Raw genomic sequence first — 17,267 nt, 5'->3', positions numbered from 1 at the left:
AACGTGTCACCACTTTAACTAAGGTTACATGACATAATATCTGATTACAATTAATTTTGATTGGCTTGCATGCAAATCAGCTGTGTCCCTTGCCTGTCCATTGCAATTCAATACAGAACATGCACAGCTATTAGGCTTAGGTGGAGTCATAAGACTCTCTTCACAGCATGATCTGCCGAGACTGGCCAGTTATAATGTTCTACTAAAAATATAATTTCTTAATTTTCATTATATTTTATTTTTTAATACTTCCTCAGCATTTACTGCATGCCCTAAACCTATACTGCTTTAAGATCACAAGCGTAAAATTAAAAAAGGAGCATGCATCATTTTGAATGTTAAGTAGTATATAAACTGGTAAGAATGATTTTGCAATATGTGTGTTTATCATAGACCTGCTTTCATTTATGATGTTCCATTGGTGGTAAGGTTGTGTCTTTCAGTGAATTTTTATTTAGGATAAGTTTGTTAAATTATTGCACATCTGTTATTATTGTATCATCTATAGTAAAGCTCTAACACCAACTTTTTTTTTACAGAGTGGGGAAGGGTTAGATCCTTAGCTGAGCGTGTATGTCCTTCTTTGTTCCCGCTGGGATGCTCTTACATACTTCCTGTCACACTCTCACCCAGCACATTGCTGAGGAGTAAATTTCTTGCTTCACCTTCCAGAAGGGTATTTTCTGTGTCTTTATTTGGAGATTCCTAAATAACGATGTTATATCATTGAACTCCAGAAAGCAGTTCAAATTTTATTTTACAGAATGCTTTAAGTGTCACAGGAAGCGGGGAAATGCCCCCAACAGACATGAAGGATCTCACCTTTTCCTACTCTATTCAAATGTTAAAAAATTGCTTTGAATGGAGTGCCACTCTCATTAATTTTAAACTAATTATAACAAAAGCCTAACTGTAGGGGAATAAGATAGGGCAATGTTGTGCTTGTTCTTTCACGTAGCTATTTGGTGGTAGCGACATAGGAGTCGATTTATTAATTTCTATAAAAATAATATACATGTTATACTTACCTCATCTGTGCAGAAGATGTGCACAAAGCAGCCTGCATCCTCCTCCTTTTGGGTCTCCTTTTGGGTCTCTCTTAGCTGCTCCTGGCCCCTCCCCCTGTTGAGTGCCTGTCGAGTGCCCCCACAGCAAGCAGCTTGCTATGAGGGCACCTGAGCCAAGCTGCAGCTCTGTGTATCCATTCAGACATGAAGCTGCCATTCGGCCCCATCCCCTCTTGCTCCTGAGTGGCTAACTGACTTTAATAGACAGACATAGGAGCCAATGGCGCTGCTGCTGTGTCTTAGCCAATCAGGAGGAAAGTCTCGGATGGCTGAGGGACTTGTGGACATCGCTGGAGAGAGATGGGGCTCAGGTAAGTATTAGGGGGTGCTGGGAAGACTGCTGCACACAGAAAGCTTTTTTCTTAATGCAAAGAATGCCTTTACAACTGCTTTAAAGTGGATGTAAACCCTATTCATGAAATTTGAGCTTGGCACATAAATCTGCAGTGTTTATTTCTTCTAACATACCCCAACCATGCAGACCTAAGAGAATTATTATGCAAAATAATTATTAGTTAAAGCGGGAGTTCACCCATTTAAAAAAAAAAAAAAAATCTCCCCTTAGCTTCCTGCTCGTTCGGTCTAGGGGAATCGGCTATTTATATTAAAATATAAGCAGTACTTACCCGTTTTCGAGCTGCATCTTCTTCCGTCGCTTCCGGGTATGGGTCTTCGGGAGCGGGCGTTCCTTCTTGAGTGACAGCCTTCCGAGAGGCTTCCAACGGTCGCATCCGTCGCGTCACTCGTAGCCGAAAGAAGCCGAACGTCGGTGCGGCTCTATACTGCGCCTGCGCACCGACGTTCGGCTTCTTTCGGAAAATCGTGACGCGATGGATGCGACCGTCGGAAGCCTCTCGGAAACCTGTCAATCAAGAAGGAACGCCCATTCCCGAAGCCCATACCCGAAAGCGACGGAGAGGATGCGTCTCGTAAACGGGTAAGTACTGCACATATTTTAAAATAAATAGCCGATTCCCCTAGTAATAACGAGCAGGAATCTAAGGGGGAAAAGTGCCCTCTAAGGGTGAACCCCCGCTTTAAACCTATGAGCTTCTCCAACGTTAAAAAAAATATCTGTGCTGTGTGTATGATCCTTCCCTTTTGGAGGGTGCTAACGGCTTGTGTGCATAATGTTGGCAAGGTCACAAAGAAGATCACAACAGGTCCTGGCAGGAGGGCCAGGAAGTTATTAAAAGTTATTTTTGTATAACTAAGTCAAAGAGCCCATAATGTGTATATGTTTAAAAACATACTTAAAGTTTACACTTTATATATATATATAGGTATATATTCTTTTTAGGAATAGTTGATAGGATACAGTGTGTGGCCAAAAGTGAAAATGCTTACCAAATTGCATAGTAATCATATAGTTGATAGATGACCATGTATAAATTATAGTCATCAAATTGAGGATCAACATGCATGTAAAACTGTTAATGGAAAATCAAAAATGTCTTTCAGGTAAACATAACAATGGCAGCTTGAAAGATGTACATGCTAGATACACTATAATTTTCTTAAGCATGCCATAGATTATGTCAGTGTTGATGGGGGTATCCCTCCCGCTGAGCTATTGTGTTCCTACAATGGGGGGGGCGTCTCTGTGATTACTGCTAGCCACTATATAAATTTGATCCAACTATGGCTGCAGGGCTCAAGTCCTGCTGAAACGCGTGGGAACAGAGTTCCTGTACTTTTTTCACAGCAGGAACTCAGTTCCCTTTGCAGGACTAGAGCAGCCGAGCCGCCCAAGCCAATCCTTCACTAAGTGGCGATGCCCAGCTCAAGTCACTGTCAGGGGCAGGCAAACCTTAGTGATCCTTTATGTAACTGACCACTTCCTGTATATGGATTCATCGGGTAGTGTGCGGGTATTCTGTCACTTCCTCGATGCCGCAATGTCTCCTGGGAGCTTTTGTCATTGTTCCCAGGAGACATTGCGGAGGTCTTCCGTGAGTTTTCCCTGGGATTTAGAAAGAACTTACTAAGGTACACTGGATCGGGAAAAAAAATATGCGGTTTAGTAATTATGCCTATGAGCGTATAATTTTTTTTTTGGTGGGGGAGTGGATCTTGGGTGGGAGTTCCCACACTTTTTTCCCCAGGACTTGACCCCTGTATGGCTGGCTTTAGAAGTGATCATTATACAAAACATATTTGGTTATATATTACAATATAAATGGCATCAGTTGCTATAAGTAATCAGTGTTCTTACTCACAGATAACCTTCCATGGCCAATGTTTTCTATTGCAAAAAGTTAATGCCTGAACTAAGCTAAATTCATTCCAGTTGTTTCAAAATATGTGAAAAGTCTTAAGCCTCGTACAAACGATCAGTCCATCCGATGAGAACGGTCACGCCTACACACCATTGGTTAAAAAAACTATTGTGTCAGAACGCGGTGACGTAAAACACAACGACGTGCTGAAAAAAACGAAGTTCAATGCTTCCAAGCATGCGTCGACTTGATTCTGAGCATGCGTGGATTTTTAACCGATGGTTGTGCCTACTAACGATCGTTTTTTTCCCATCGGTTAGGAATCCATTGGTTACATTTAAAGCAAGTTGGCTATTTTTTAACCGATGGTTAAATAACCTATGGGGCCCACACACGAACGGTTTTGACCGATGAAAACGGTCCATCAGACCGTTGTCCTCTGGTTAACCTATCGTGTGTATGAGGCCTTACAGTTTCTTTGCTTTAGAAAGCAACTACAGAGTAGGAAACCCATCCCCTTGCAGAAAAGGACCTGTGCTCTCTGTGTGTAAAAAGTCCCACAAATCCCCTGCTGGGTCGAAGCTAGATCTCTCCAATTTGGTCTTGTTCACACAGGGTGATTTAATCCACGCCATGTGCAGGGTCATATTTTACCAGCTAGGGGATGCACAGGTGTTGCGTGCACCTCCGTGTCAGCAGTCCTATTACTGTCCTTTGAGATGCAGTGGCTGGGAAAGAGCTGGACCTCCATAAGACTACAGGCATGGGAATGCATGCAACACCTGTGCATCCACGGACCAATAAACACAGCCCTGCATTGGACATAGATTCAAATCCCCAGTATGAATGAGGCCTAACAGGGAGCATAAGCTTTGCTGATTGAAGAGCTGAATCAGCAGGAGGCATGTTGAACCTTTGTAGAGAGACCGCTGTTTTTAATTTTAAATGTTTTTGCATACTATTGAGATCTATGGTCCAACATTTCTCAAGATTTTCTAGTTACATTTTTTTTAATCTGGACCAATATTCTTAAAACTTTTTAAGTTGTGTTTTATAGAAGGGAATCCATGTTTTTTTTCCCATTAAACTGAATATGTTAGGCCTTCATAACATTTTAAACGGCTGTTAATACATTTAATGTAGCGAACATCCTATTAATCATTTTTGTGTGAATGGTGTTTTTTTTTATAGTTAAAAGTAAAATAGTTGAAATATTTTGTTGCTCAGTTTGTAAACTGTTGGTTTTTCCTATTCAAAAAATATTTTGTTTATAAATTTTCTTATTTATTTATTTATTTTAACAACTGATAGTTAAGCATGTGTCATGTGTTTAGTCAAAAAAAATAATGCACTGAACTATCTTATTGGCAAATAAGGTTACAGTTAAATAAAAAATAATAAATTGGCATTCATGCTGGTTTTCATTGGCTCTGAAGAGGGGATAGCCTCCACCTCCTCCACAAGCATGTTAATCTGCTAATCACTGGTTTGGCTGTTGTACTAGATGATTTAATTATCTCTTACTTAAGTATGCTTAATTGAACAAAGAACTATTGTATTAATATCTCACTATTGTACATCGGATTATCACGTTATTGTCATTCGCACTTGACCCAATTTGTCTTTCTTTTCACTGGTTTAGGAAAACGGTGATGCAAACTCTTTCCTGTTCAATGTTCTTTTTAACTTTTAAATTTATTATAACCTTTGCTTTGGCTACAGCATTTTGGCAGGTTTTTTTTATATATATATATATCAGGGTAAATGATGGAAGCATTTAGTTCTACTATTTTTTAAGGAATGCTATAAAACCATACAATTTACTATTACATTTGCTATTATTTCAATTTTGAATATTTGACATAAAACATGTTTGTATTTGTTATTCTCTTTTAAACACAGACAGTTATAAATTATTAACATTAATACTGTCATGAAATTTATTTAGTGTAAATTCAATCATTTCAATTAATAAATGTAGTATTCATAGATTTATGTAACAAATTTGTCAACAATTGTTTTATATATTTTTTTGTTTTTAAACAGTATAAAACTGGAATTTGTATGCCAATAAATATGAACTATACTGTATCAATACCAATTCTGCTGTATACCAATTCACACATTTATTGTGTGTAAAGGACCCACAAATTTTGGCGTGCATACATCATTTTCAAAACTTCTTGCTGTTTGGATAAACAAATAATATTTTGTTAAATGGATCATATTTAATCACGTAACACAAACCCTTTGTATTTTATCTGTGTATTTACAGAGTATCTGAAGTTCAGCTTTAAAATAATTTTTCTTTATCTTTTACTGTTAATACAAACATTAATATGTGTTAATATTTTTTGCATTGCCAAATTTAATTAATTTAAAAAATATAGTTATTACTGCTTCCATCATTCCCTGTGTACATTTGCTACTTATCAACACAGCCATTGATGATGTTATACATAATACAGTAATAACATTACACCAGATCAGAGAATGCGGATTGTGTATGCTACCAGAACAAGAAACTACTATGAAATTAAACGTTACTCATACTTGTTTCGGGTAAATTGATCCTACACAAAAATTACAGAAAAAAAGAAGCACATTGGAAAAACAACATTAAAAATGAATATAAAAAAACAACAAGTAAATCCTGAGCTTTACTCATTTAAATTAGTTGTTGGAGTCCCATCAATAAGTATGAATATCGGGTTGACAAGTAGTTTGAAAATGCACCGTGAAAATGGGGTGCATTGACATATGAATGCAATTGCTTGAAAACTGGTATTTTGCATTTTCTTTTATGATAACACTTTAAATGTCAATATGTGTTTTTAAACAACAGAGAAAGATGAAATTTAGCACCTAAAACTATTAGGATAATTTGTTACTATTTGGTGAGAATGCATTTATGAGCCACTTTAAGGCTTTCACGGACCATAGGGCAAAGGCAAAATTAGCTACTCACTTGATTATGAAAACCCACAATATATACAGTATGTATCATTTTCCTATAGCTACTGAACACATATAATACATATTAAATAATATTACAAGTCAATTTTAAGTTATATTGATATTGAAGGAAATTACACATCAAGAAGATGGCTAGTAATAATTATTAATTAAAAGGATTATTTAAGCACAATAATTAATACATCTTTAAAAATAACTTAGTAAATGTATAAGAAAGTTTTTGGAAAATGTTAATGCTTCTCGTTTTGGTGATCATTTCCCAATAAGGGATCTAATGATGAGGTAAACAATCTATGAGGTTTAATGCAGCAACTTGGAAGACCTCTGTTGGAGTGAAAAAGCTGTCAAGCTCATATATTTTAGCTGATAGCCCATTGTTCTCTCTGTTCTTTCTGGACTGATTGTTCTCTCTGTTCTGATGCAACAAGTCATTGGTGCACATTATCATGTACACCTGTAGAATGGGAGTATTTTATGTCTATGTGCCTCTAAGGAAGTATTTTTAATAGTAGTAGTAATTTGTACTTTCTGTCATCTAAAATCTAGATGTGCTGCTTTAAGAACTCTGCAAAAAAGCTTTACTTGTTTAGGCTTAGCTACTAAGAGTGCCATGCCTTGGTCCTGGCAGATCCAGGACTATGCCCTTTTTATTATTATTATTATTAAAATGGTCCCGAACCACCTTCTTTATTCTAAGCCTGGAGGTGTAATAAATCCTTTAAAATTAAGACTAAATGCCTAAGATTACATTTTGTAGCTAAATCACAAAATATAAAACAGAAAGATCAGTCATGGCTTGTTCTAAAATAAACATATAAGACTTTAGACTTTAACTAACAAACCAAATGCCACTCATTAGCAAAAATATAGGACATTTATACAACATTCAGCATTCTTGAGCTAGCGGTTTATTAATATTTTCTTATGGGGGGGTATTTATTTGCAGAAGCTGAACATGACCAGCTCATCTGAAGGTAGCACAGTGGATATCAGGCCCCCTGGGATAGTTGTGGAAGGAGAAGGGGAGCTGGTGGATATTGAACCGGAGGAAGCTATGGAGCCAGATGCCTGCTTCACAGAAGGTGAGTGGGAGAACATTGCTCATTAAAGCCTTTTTACTTGGCAGTTGGCCTACACAGCAAGATTATATAATGAGACGAACTTTTCAATATACTTGTAAATTAAAAAAACACACATGTTGTGCAAAGAAAAAAAAGATATCGACTTGTAAATTTTGCAGGGGAAGACCTTTGTAATTTTTAATTAACTGATGCCATATTTTTACTTTGACTGGTGCCAGCGTTAAAGCACACCTATGGTTTAGAAGTATACATATTACTGACCATAAGGCAGATAGGGCAGATGGATAATGCATTTGGTTCTTGCAGCAATTATGATTAAAGTGGAACTACAGTAAAAATGTTTAAAAGTTGCTTTAGATGCCAACACATTTGTAATTTGTTATATGTTAAAATTGCATGCTACCTAACAAAGGCTTGAACAGTGGAACCTATGCCCAAAAAGGCAAGCGGCAGACAAAGGATTAGTCAAAAGTATTTCCTATAGGCTTCCTGGGTCTAATCTTTTCTATATTATTGTCTTCTGCCTCAATCTGCAGTGTTTCTGTGCCGAGTTGGCCATCTTGGTACAGTGGCAAGCCTTTGCTAACTCATGTCAGAACGTATCTGTTGATTACTATTGAACAGAGGACTGGTGGGGGAATATTTAAGACTCAGCAGGAAAGTTTCAGAAAGAACAGATTCACAGAATAAATGAAGCATAAGCAGTTAGATCCTTGCACTGCAGGTCCTATAACTATCTTCCAGGAAGAAGTCTAGCAGTAACCTCACCAAGTCTTCAAATTTAATGAGACTAGCCATCACAGGCAGCAGTACATTTAACAAGCATTCAACCCTTGCAGTGGGATGTGGGGGAAGGGGGCACTGTAAAGGTAAATTGTTTTAAATTCTTGGATTTGAGCTTTAAGTCACAGGAGTGCCTAAACACAGGAGATGCACAGCTATTTTTCATGGAAACATTTTCAATCTTCTACAGGGCTCAATTCATACTTCTAGATTTTCCCAATAAGATAGAAAATCTTTACACTTTAAGTTTAGGTCAACTTTAACAATGCACACATTGCTGGCATATTACATAGACTGGATGGTAATACTGTCTACAGTTTTACAACTTTCACTGTTGGTTGTCTGCTTGCTGGATAATAAGTGAACACTTAGCCTGGTATGACAACTATGGTTTGACTGTGCTAGAATTTTTTTATTGCACCTATGTAAGTCCTCAAGTCTGTCCCTCTGGACAAATAAGCCTTAGCTTCTACCAGAGCTAAGCCCCTCTCACATTCACAATTTAATGGTAGAGTGTATGTTGGTCACTGAGACTCTGGCATTGAATTGTTGAAATGAAAGAGCAAGGCTACCTTGCAACATTTAGCTTCATGTTTAAATCAAACTTATGGACCAGGTGCACAGTGGGGTTGATTTACTAAAACTGGAGAGGACAAAACCTGGTGCAGCTCTGCATAGAAACCAGTCAACTTCGATTTTTTTTGTCAAAGCTTAATTGAACAAGCTTAAATTAGAAGCTAATTTGCTACAAAGCACAGGTGCACCAAAGTTTGTACTCTCCAGGTTTAGTCTGTGAACCTAAAAAAGTATTTGCCGGCATTGCTTAGTGTCTGATATTCAAAAATACTACTTCATATTCCAATCTCACACGCTTCTGGATAAGCTCTCAAGGTTACTGGTTCAAGTCACAAAGTAGATATTTCCCAGCACAACATGGATCAACAAAAGTGGCTTCCAAACGGCTTATTTATTGCATGATCACAACACAAGGAGAGAGTGTAACATTTCGTAACCGTTTGGACGCCACTTTTGTTGATCCATGGTGTGCTGGCAAATATCTACTTCTAAAAAACAATCAGTACGTGTAACATTACAGTCTTTATAAACGGAAAAAAAAAAACTACAGTACCTGCATTTCCTGAATTCAGTTATTACAAAACCACAAATGCATATTACGAATGACTATTTGCAATTATCCATGTTGTAGAACTTCACTTAATCTGTTGCCTATGACCCCTCTACAGGAAAGGGATAAGAATGTCCAAAAGCTGTTTCAATATCAAATCTAGATGCAAAAACTATACAACAAATGCCAGTTATATAAGGCCAAACATCTAGTCAAGATGCTAAAAAAAAATTTAATTTAATCTCTTATAATAGGATGTGTAAAAAGGTTTCCAATTTGCACTGTGAACATTGATGAAGAAAATGGCAAGACTTGGTGGAGATTCAGAAAAACCTGCTACACAATTGTTGAACACAACTGGTTTGAAACCTTCATTATCTTCATGATTCTTCTTAGTAGTGGAGCATTAGTAAGTGAATCCTTTGACTTTTAACATTAAATTTCATTATTATTTTATTATTATTATTGTTATTATTATTGTTTTTTTGCTCCCTAAAACAGCTATTATCATTTGATTAAGAAAGGCAGCACAGTGTCTTAGTGGTTAGCAAGTCTTACACCATACATCCCCACCCCAGAAACTCTATTTGAAATCTCTGGTCATGCTTATGGTTTATGTACCTGGGAAGTGTATTCTGGTTCAATGTCAAACAACTCAGCACCCATACTCAAAGATTGGTTTTAAAGACTGGCTAGAGTGGCTAAAATTAAGGAGCTTTTCCATTCAGGCCAAGGCCCTAATCCCCACTCATGTTTAACCTTCCCCACTCTTTTTATCCCCCCAACCTTCCTTTAGCGTCCTATTCCACTATTTGTCTTTCTCTTTTCCTCTCCCTGGGTCCAAACATGACCTCTAGTTTTCTGGTCTCCAGACCACCCAGGACCTTTAAATTTATTCACACTGTAATATCCTAATGATGGTACTAAGGGTCACATCTCCTTCACCCCACTTGGAACTTCCAATTGACTATCCTGTGACCTACTCTACAAACTATTATGTCCATGGAGGATGTGATTTGTCTTGTACTACTTGCTGATGCATCTATCATTCATAATTTATTCTTAATATTTGGATGTACATTAAAACAAACTGTATTTGAAAAAAAAAAAAACACATACAAAGTGATTAGAACACTTTGTGGATGCTGACTTCTGTTTCATGCCTGTGAATGCCTTAAAGTGTATGTATTCCCAAAATAAGTCTGCACTAGAGAAAGAGACCATTTCTAGCACATTATAAAATAGTTAAATTAGAACGAAGCCCCCGCAGTAGCGCCTGGTCACTGCTGAGGGGGCTGACATGTTCCCCTGGCATTTCTTTTGGGTTTGTGGGCTCCGGCGCTGTGGGTGGCTAGAGCCACAATGACGTCACTCCTGCGCATACGTGCGGGAGCCCTTTGTTCTCGCAAGAAGCGCTGAAGTTCCGAACACATGGACCGCTGATGTCAGCGGCTGCTTGCAGGATGAATTTTTCCTAAGCAGTGCACGTTTAGAAGATATTCATTTTACCTACAGGTAAGCCTTATTAGACTTACCTGTAGAAAAAAATTGTGAGGTATACAACCGCTTTAAGAGGCTTCAGATAATTACAGTAGATGATATCTTACAGTGGTATTAAAGTACATTTTTTAAAAACAAAAGAAAAAGGAGGAACGAGACAGAGTGCCACTTCCTTAGTGTAATATGCATGTATACCATGGAAAAGTGAAGCAATAACATATGCACTGACATAAAAATACTTGGGGGCCACATATCTATACATAATCTGTAGGATGTCCAGGGGGCAGTCCCTGCAATATCTCCAATGGGCATGAAAAGAAAGCAAACAACAAACAGAGAGCACACCACTCTCAGTATATTTATTAAAGACTGATGTTGTAAATAGATAAACAATATTGCACTCACATGTAATCAGTAGAGAACTGGCATTATCATAAAGCTCCAGCAGGTGGTCCCAGAAAGCATCCTCCAGTGGATGCCCTCACAGGAAGTGACGCTGAGGGAACCAGGAACCAGGAAGAGACAACTGTAAAAGTGTAGCTAGCTGCCGCTGTGGACCACAAGGCAACGATTGGCTGATGGGATGACATTATGCGTACATGTGGGTGGGCATGGTGTGTTCCCTTGAGAAAGCTCTTTCACTGATACTGAACCACAGCAAGTTTACCTGGGCTGCAGGACCTTTATATTCTGAGCCTCATACATTCTGGAAGGTTCCACCACATCTTTTTGGACACCTTTACCTGTTCACATAGTGTGCATAAAAATGTAAAGAGACAGTGCACCTTACATTATATGAGTTTAATATTATAGTGTAATGGGAGCAAATAAGGTCAGGGAGGTAGCCACAAACCCATGCGGGTGGGCCCAAATGAATTGAGGCCTTTTACAATCTCTAGTGAGCTTACATAGGGGCCACAATTATACACCCTTGGGCCATTCATCTTAGGGGTAAGATACCACAGTTATTCTTTTTGGCGCCATGTAATTTAAGAAATTTTTCCCATTGGTTAGGATTTGCTTGTTGCTGTTCTTATTTTTATTTTTTAAATTGATGACAGGTAGGTATGGCACAAACCTTCTGATTGCCCATAAAAGAAAAAAAGTGTCAGAATGTAATACCATTTTCAAAGCACTTGTCAAGACTATGACCATTATTATGGCACCAACCAATCACAGATACGCATGACGGACATTTCAAGAAACATCATCACATTACTGATTTACATTATCATTACAGTGTGTGAATTTATTCCACTTCCTACTGCAGGCTCTAAATTTTAGTTTATATCACAGCATTCAGACAGTATCTGCTCTAGAGGGATTAATTAAAGCTGGTGTTTGCATGCTTATGCCAGCAACTAGTAGCCTCACATGGATTCGCATTTCCACTGGAGGCGAGCAAATACGTAAACAGGGCAAATTTCTAAATTGTTTAGACAATTGCCAAATAACATGTATTTCCTACAATTATAAAGAGCTAACCTATTAAACAGTGACTTATTAAATACAGAGAAACATGTACATCAATCACTGCATACTGTCACCAGTGCAGTACAACATAATCATATAACTGGTGTGGCGGTGATCAGGGACACTGACTAGTGACAGTACAAAAAATAACTTTTATTTTTATTTAAAAAAATCTTTTTTTATTTAAGATTTTTTTAGCACACTGTGACCAGAGCAATATAATGTTACTATAGTAACATTGTACTACTCTGGGGAACAAGGTAAATGGAAAATGTAGAGCTAAAAAGTTGAGTAAGCAATATTCAAATAATTAAATGTTGCTATACACATGAAGGTAGGTCACAAAGTGTGAAAACATAACATATATAAAATATAACTCATATACGGAAGATTATGGGAAATGTCCAAATGAATGAACCAATCCATGTAGTGAACACATAAAGTCCAGTATAAAATAGTTGTTGCTCAGAAGTGCAGCACAGTGATATAGTGAACATGTGGAAACATTGAGGTGTTGTATCTTCAATCAAAATAATGGGGTATGTACTCTTACCAGAGATAGTGGACTCAAATGTCGATGACAACGAGTCAGTCGAGCAGTGAGATCCAAGATGGGCAGTCTTCCACAATGATCATGGGAACCCAGGTGTTGCCAGGAGCAGCTTCCAGGGGTCTTGTAGGTGACCGTGAGATTGAGAAACCACGATGAAACAGCTGGACGGAAAGGCCAAGAAAAGCTCTCGCTCTCATACGCCCCTGTTGAAGTCTGGACGCGTCGACGTTGGCTTATTGTTCCCCATATTGCTCCTTTTTACTTTTGTGATTACAAATGTTTATATCTACGGATGCCAATCGTTTTTTATTCAATAAAACCTATCCTTTTTGATCTATACCACACACGATTGGTGCTTCCTGACAGAACATCATATGATGTCCAGTCAGAATGAGAAAGCACCTTAAAGTATAAGTTAAGGTTAAGAAACATAGCAGTCAAAAATGTATTAAAATGATCACATGACAGCAGAAAGTTGCCACCATTTAAAGCTGAAATCCTGATGGACATGCATTGGTAAATACGATGTAAAAATGTGGACTTTTCACTTGACAGCCTTTTGATCAATGCAACCTTACTAGAAAACACAGACAGGTACTGAATCCCCCTTCAGTGTGCTCTGCAGTTAAGTATTATAGCCTGGTCCAGGACCCACACCATTCTGTAATTGGACAACAAAGGAGCAGCAGCACACTGATATGGATATATCCCTTTGCTCTTCCCTTTTCTAAGAATGTTCCTTCAAACACTGGAAAACACTATACATGCATGTTGTTCAGCTTTAACCTATCATGCAAACACAAGAGAACAAATTCAATGCATACATTGTTCCTGGTGGGATTCAAACCCAGATTTGCTAAGCAAGAGTTACAACCACACTAATGCCACGTACACACGACGATTTTTCGGGTTATAAAAAATTACGTTTTTTTTTATGTCATTAAAAACTATCGTGTGTGGGCTCCAGAGCATTTTTTATGATGTAAAAAATGGGTATTAAAAATTTAGAACATGCTCTAATTTTTCACATCGTTTTTAACGTTGCCGTTTTTAATGTCGTAAAAAATGGTTGTGTGTGGGCTTTTAACGACGTGAAAAAAACGGGCATGCTCAGAAGCAAGTTATGAGACTGGAGCGCTTGTTCTGGTAAAACTAGTGTTCGTTATGGAGTAAGGGCATTCATCACGCTGTAACAGACTGAAAAGCGCGAATCGTCTTTTACTAACACGAAATCAGCAAAAACAGCCCCAAGGCTGGTGCCATCCGAATGGAACTTGAATGAATGAATGAATGAATGAATGAATGAATGAAAAACTTATAAAGCGCGGCGCATGCGAACTGAATCGCTTCTGGGCGCTAGTTGTTCGTGTCTCATGACATCAAAAGAGCAGAGTTTTGATCCGTCTTCTGAAAGTCAGGTGGTTTTCCTCCAACCGAATGCTGGTTGGTAAAGCGTTCCATAGTCTAGGACCCTGAAAAGCAAACCTTCTTTCTCCTCTCTCCGGGAGATTTGGTACTTTGGGAGTCCGAGGTACAGGGCGTTAGCATAGTCCAGTCTGGAATTCACGATTGTTCCCACCACGACTGCTACGTCTTCTTTGGGGATAAATGGAATAAGTCTGCGTAGTAGGCGCAACAGATGGTGCGCTCCGCTGACTACTGACCCTATTTGTGCGTCCATTGTCATGAAGGTGTCGAAGATGACCCCGAGACTTTTGACTTTGGAGCTAGGGGTGATGATTTGGCCCAGAATGGGCGGGGGTGTCCAGGTTGTTGCCAGTTGACTCTTTCGGCTGGCGTGAAACATAAGGAGTTCTGTTTTTGAACTGTTGAGTTTAAGATAACTCTTAGTCATCCAGTTTTCTATCAAAGAGAGACATTTCTCTAAACTGAGATGATGATCCTTTTTGTTGCAGATGCGAAAATACAGTTGCGTATCGTCTGCATATGAGTGATAGAGTAGTTCTTGGCTACTGATAATATCAAAGAGAGGGCGAAGATAGATGTTGAATAGCACCGGTGACAGGGGGGATCCTTGGGGGACTCCACATGACACTGTGCGCTTTTCCGACGTGAAACAACCCAATTTAACTGTTTGTGATCGGTTTTCAAGAAAGGAAGAAAACCATGGTAAATCACCTTCTGCGACTTCTGCTACCTTGGCTAGTCGCATTAGTAACAGTTTGTGGTCTACCGTGTCAAAGGCTGCGCTTAGGTCCAGCAGAACCAGGAGACAAGATTCTCCTTCGTCTGCGGCCTCGAGGGCATCGTCCCATATTTTGAGTAAGGCCGTTTCTGTCCCGTGTCCGGGACGGAAGCCTGATTGTAATGGATCTAGTAGATTGTGGGTATCTAGATGCTGTTGCAGCTGTTGTACCACTACTTTCTCCATTATCTTGGAGAGAACATTTAGGCCTGTTATGGGACGGCGGTGAGTTGGGTCCTTGGGATCCAGGTTAGGTTTTTTCAAGATGGGCTGGATTGTGCCCTCTTTCAACAGGGATGGCACTGTGCCTTCCTTAAATGACTGGTTTATAAGCTGTGTGATGGGTGGTGCCGGGATGTCGGCACATTCCTTCAGCAGTTTGGTGGGGATGATATCATTGGGCGATGTGCTGTTCCGCAAAGCACCAATGATATTTTTTGTGGCATCGATGGAGATCGGTTCCAGAGTGAACTTTGTTGATTGTAGAGCGTTTCTGTGGGTGTTTTGTGGTTGATTGACGGTGGGGTTGAGGGGGGTATTGTTTTGCATGATGATTTCCCGGATTCTTTCAATTTTGTTGATGAAGAAATCCGATAGTTCATTGCAGAACTCTTGGGTGTCTGAGTTGGGGACTTCAAGACATCCTGGATTCATGGTCTGGGTGACCATCTTGAAGAGTTCGCGGGGGCGGTTTAGGGCGCTGTTAATCGCCATAGAAAAATTATATTTCTTGGCTTTGAAGATTTCTTTATGATATCGTGTTGTTATTGCCTTGTAGATGATGAGGTTATCCTCTGCAGGACTTCTTTTCCAGGCGGCTTCCGCCCTTCTGCGCTCTTGCTTCAGAAGCGACAGCTGGTTGTTGAACCAGCCGGACTTTCTTTTTCGGATGCAGGCTTTGCGTTTCGGTGCTACTAAATCGGCTGACTGTAGCAGGGCTGCGTTTATGGCATCCAGTGTATCTGCGGCTGTTTGATGTGGATGGATTGTTTTGATTCTGTTTCCCAAGGTAGATTTGAAGAGTTCCGAATGGAGCTTCTTCTGAGATCTAGCCCAGTGTATTGTCACCGGCTTGGGTGCTTTTATCACTGGGGGAATTTTGGAGATTATGAAATTAATTGCATGGTGGTCTGTCCATGGCAATGGTTCATTTTCTAAAATGCTTATTTTCAGATTTTGGCTGAAAATTAGGTCGAGTGTGTGACCTGAAGCATGTGTTGGCCCGCTTATAAGTTGCTGTAGCCCTAAGCCCTAAACTTCCCCTTTATAGTGGCGTCGTACGTGTTGTACGTCACCGCGCTTTGCTAGAGCATTTTTTTTTTCACGACCGTGTGTAGGCAAGGCAGGTTTAACGATCGGGTTGAAAAAAAACGCATTTTTTTCTAGACCATTAAAAATGCAATTTTTTACATCCCGAAAACCGGTTGTGTGTACGCGGCATTAGACTGGATGCAAATAGATGATTATGTTATACATTAGTAAATTAGTTGAGCAGTCATGCAATTTCATGTAGGCCTGACGATAATAGCCACTGAAAGTAATTTTTGTTTTGTTTGCTATGTAACTCATTTGGAGCATGTGTTATTGTCCTAAGATTGATTAGGAGGAAGTTAAATCCTGTGCACTGCCCCCCCCCCCATTGGTGTCACCATTTTTGATTGCCCAGCACATGCATAGATGCACTGAAGGGCTTTTCCTTGCCTTTGGGACCTGCCAGAGTCCTGCGGTACAACTGTGTGCGCACCAAGGTCTGCGTGCATGCATAGGCAAGACAGAGGTTCCTGATCTTCTTGACAGTGCCTTCCTCACACTTGTGTGTCAGGGAACCTGTTCATGCACGAAGGTACTGAAAGTCTCTGCTGGGTCTTGAAGGATAGGTAAGGAAGGAGAAAGTGCTGCCCAGCACAATAAAATAAAGAAGCAGTTACAAAAATATCCAGTTATGGGAGAATGAGGGTGCTGGAGACAGGTGCACACACATTGTCTTTTGGGGTGAAAGTCTGCTTTAACTTTGTGACTGACATTGCACTGTTTTCTTATATTGCCTCTCATGTGTTCCAATGGAGGCAATAGATTGCTTGCAACTATAGTTGTCTGATCACACAGACTAAATATTGACCATGTGCCTTAGTTGATTTGTATAAAAAATAAATTCTCGGCAAGAACCAGCAAGAAACCGAGCGTGTGTATGAGGTTTCAGGTTTCTCGTCGGGAAATTTGGCCAGAATCTCGACGAGAAAAATAGGGATCCTGCTCTCTATTTTCTTGTCGGAATTCTTCCT

The 17,267-nt window shown here is 39.3% G+C and overlaps 1 protein-coding gene across 3 annotated transcripts in view; it reads left to right on the top strand.

Moving 5' to 3' along the window:
* LOC120944042 (sodium channel protein type 2 subunit alpha-like) overlaps positions 1-17,267 on the top strand; it is a 317,686-nt gene that overhangs the window by 226,896 nt on the left and 73,523 nt on the right. For all 3 annotated transcript variants that reach the window (XM_040357809.1, XM_040357807.1, XM_040357808.1), the window contains exons 18-19: positions 7,209-7,344; positions 9,508-9,662. In XM_040357809.1, coding sequence (XP_040213743.1) covers positions 7,209-7,344; positions 9,508-9,662 — 291 coding nt within the window. The remainder of the gene's footprint in view (positions 1-7,208; positions 7,345-9,507; positions 9,663-17,267) is intronic.

The sequence above is a fragment of the Rana temporaria genome, chromosome 6 (genome assembly GCF_905171775.1).
Source record: "Rana temporaria chromosome 6, aRanTem1.1, whole genome shotgun sequence".
Taxonomy (NCBI): Eukaryota; Metazoa; Chordata; class Amphibia; order Anura; family Ranidae; genus Rana; species Rana temporaria.
This window is presented reverse-complemented; position numbering and strand designations above follow the sequence as displayed.